The sequence below is a fragment of the Octopus bimaculoides genome, chromosome 2, assembly GCF_001194135.2.
Source record: "Octopus bimaculoides isolate UCB-OBI-ISO-001 chromosome 2, ASM119413v2, whole genome shotgun sequence".
In the NCBI taxonomy this organism is placed as follows: Eukaryota; Metazoa; Mollusca; class Cephalopoda; order Octopoda; family Octopodidae; genus Octopus; species Octopus bimaculoides.
Genome location: NC_068982.1, coordinates 37929080 through 37932275, shown reverse-complemented (window position 1 = coordinate 37932275; position 3196 = coordinate 37929080). Strand labels below are relative to the sequence as shown.

At 33.1% G+C, this 3196-nt stretch overlaps 1 protein-coding gene across 12 annotated transcripts in view; it reads right to left on the bottom strand.

Annotated features, from left to right (window-relative positions):
* The window catches only part of LOC106873463 (voltage-dependent L-type calcium channel subunit beta-1), a 303996-nt gene that overhangs the window by 42281 nt on the left and 258519 nt on the right, over window positions 1-3196 (bottom strand). For all 12 annotated transcript variants that reach the window (XM_014920835.2, XM_014920837.2, XM_052976435.1 and 9 more), the window contains one exon: window positions 1357-1490. In XM_014920835.2, the coding sequence (XP_014776321.1) occupies window positions 1357-1490 (134 nt within the window). The remainder of the gene's footprint in view (window positions 1-1356; window positions 1491-3196) is intronic.

The window sequence follows — 3196 nt, the reverse complement described above, 5'->3', positions numbered from 1 at the left end:
TATATATATATATATATCTATATATATATACACACACACACACACACACAAACAGACACATAGATATAGATATATGTTAGTGCAGCATCAGTGCATGCAACAATTACAAAGATAAAAGCTAAGATGGCTACACAGCTGTCAGGTATTGAAGCAAGAATGTGACAGTGTAAAGCAAACACTTAATGAAGATATTATTTGCAATGACTGGCTTGCTAATGAATTCCTAACAACGACAAAAGAAATTTTCAGAATAAAATCTTATAGGACAGGTAAAGGCCATGAAAGTAGTCAAATTACAGTATACATATCATGTAGTTTGGTTGTGTATAAAGATGACAAATCAGAAATAAAGCATTTTTGAAGTAATAGTTAACAGAAAAAATATCTTTTTAAAAGATACAATTATTAAATTAACTGTTTTTTCTTCTTTATTTATTCAGACATGAAATTTCTATCTATTGCACCAAGCAACTGAAATTCATAAAATGTTGCAAACTAATTTTTGATATGTTCAAGCCTTAAATGAACAAGATTTTTTCCTGCATTTTGTTTGATATATTTTTCAACCACGTTTCACAATTGATGACATGAATATAGAATGGTAGGAATAGAACAAAACTCTTGTATTGTGGTACGTGACTGAGCTCAATGAGGATAGTACTACATGGGCATATGGTATCTCTTATGATGGTAGGCAATATATTCTTCCTTTGTCTCCACTGCACATATGCAATGTTCTGTTGTAATGCTTAAACTGAAACCAAAATTTAAACTGCAAGTCATAACCGGAAAAATATCCATACTGAAGTCCACAAGTAAGTAGTTGTAGACAATAAAATCCTCAAACTGTTGACTCTTTGTGCTGTATGAGTCACTTGACTGGACAGTTTGATAGTTGTTCAGTTAGTTTCATTATAAAAAATTGTGAATTTTGACCAATATCAGCATATTTTTATAAATGTTTGTAGAAGTAAGCAAGTATGCTGCTAGTAAAATCTGACCTATCTTTGAAAACACTTCAACTGCTTTAAGTGAAATAGCAGTTCATTGTCAGAGGTAAGAAACTGTTTCTGTTTGTTTGTTATCAAGTGGAGAAGTCTATATTAGTTTGGGTCATCTACAATAAATTCATAAACTAGGTAACTAACAAATATATAATTTCTGTTCTTGAGATATGCTAGATAGACATAGTGAACAGTAATACCAATATTAGACTGGCACATGACTGAGATGAATCAATATGATCATATGACCAATTTGAAACGTATTGATGGTGTTTAACTTTCATGCATGAAAAATAATAACAAAAGTTGTGCCACTGCTTCTCAAATAGTAGCAATGGTAACAATTACTTACCCATAAAACTTGCCTCCCCTACCAGAACCTGTGAGCTGGAGCTTCAGGTTTTCCAATTTTGCAGGACTAGGGATAAATCCAACATCACAGCCTTCTTTAACAGCTCGGCCAATCCACCAATCATTACTGAATTTCTACAATAAAAATTTGACAAGAATATGGTTTTTATTAATTCATTTAATGTTCAAGATAGAATTATGATTCTTTACCAGTTTTGATTCTAAATATGACTAAATTTCATATTTGGCCTCTAAGGAAATATTCTTGCACAATACTTCAGGCTAACACCAAATATGATAAAGAAATACATCTCAATGTGATTGGTGAAAAATGACCTTCAAGTTCTAATATATCTCTTAAGAGATGACACTCTTGCCTTTGAGTGTTGATAAAAAGTTAATAAATAGGAACACTGAAACAACATTAAGTGTATCTTTCTGACCAATGACATACTATTATCCTATAAAATCAAGTGCAACTTGAAAAAAACAGAAAAGTTTTAAATCAAAACTGAAGAAAACATATGACATAACAGTTAAAATTGTTTCGAACATGACATTCACAATGCTATGTTGTTATCCAGTATCTAATTAATGGTACCTATAGCAAAGACAGACAAACTGGTTACAGTTAATTGGCAATAGTTTTATTGGAGTTGGGACAGACCACTGTTTAAATGTGAAGGTTTATCCTCTTTTTTGCTGCTTTTTGGGGGAATGGGTGGGGTTTAAAGGAAAATATAGTAGTGATAAGAGATTGGCATAGTTACTATGGAAATACTGAAGTTTCCATATGTTGACAAATAGTTGGGTCAGTGAGTACATCAAGTATACATTTTTATATCATTTGCTTTATTCTTTCCTGTCTATTTTACAATGAGTGAAGGTCATTTCAAGCTGTGTGTAACAGATGTCTTTTATGTTTGTCTTTTGTATGTGTGGTATGTTAGCTTTGTTGTGTGTGATATAAAAGGAAAATATCATGCTTTCTATGTATGATGGCTTGCTTTAGTGCTACATTAACCTTTTAAGATTTGGCCCAAATATTCTACCAATTTTATGTTCAAAACATGCAGATCTGGCCTCTCACACCTATCCTACAATATCATTCTAAAAATAAACAATTACATTATCGAAATTGCCAAGCTATGATATAATGCATGAATAATTCCAAACATTGTGAGTAAATAAGCATTACATTTGACAGAATAAACTGAATGTTAAAGTATTAAACCATTTTTGTGATGTCAGAACTTTATTTGGTGGATTTGTTGTGTGGTAGTCTCTGAAAAGATGTGAGATGAAGTGACATATTTTTGGTAGTAGAGAAACAGCTGATGCATGATTGCATAATCTACTCAATGTAGCAACTGAACTCCTTAGAAAGTACCCTACTAGCATATAAAATAGGAATCACATACAAGATTCAAAACTTCAAGCAATATACACACAACAAAGATTGTTTGTCAATAACAAGAACACAGAACCATGAAATTGTGAACAAATACAACAGAAAACCAATTTGAAGGTAACTTTAGGGATAAATATTTGTAGATAACAATGATGCATACTAAGATATCAAGATCCCAATATCATCATCATCATCATCATCGTTTAACGTCCGCTTTCCATGCTAGCATGGGTTGGACGATTTGACTGAGGACTGGTGAAACCGGATGGCAACACCAGGCTCCAGTCTGATTTGGCAGAGTTTCTACAGCTGGATGCCCTTCCTAACGCCAACCACTCAGAGAGTGTAGTGGGTGCTTTTACGTGTCACCCGCACGAAAACGGCCACGCTCGAAATGGTGTCTTTTATGTGCCACCCGCACAAGCCAGTC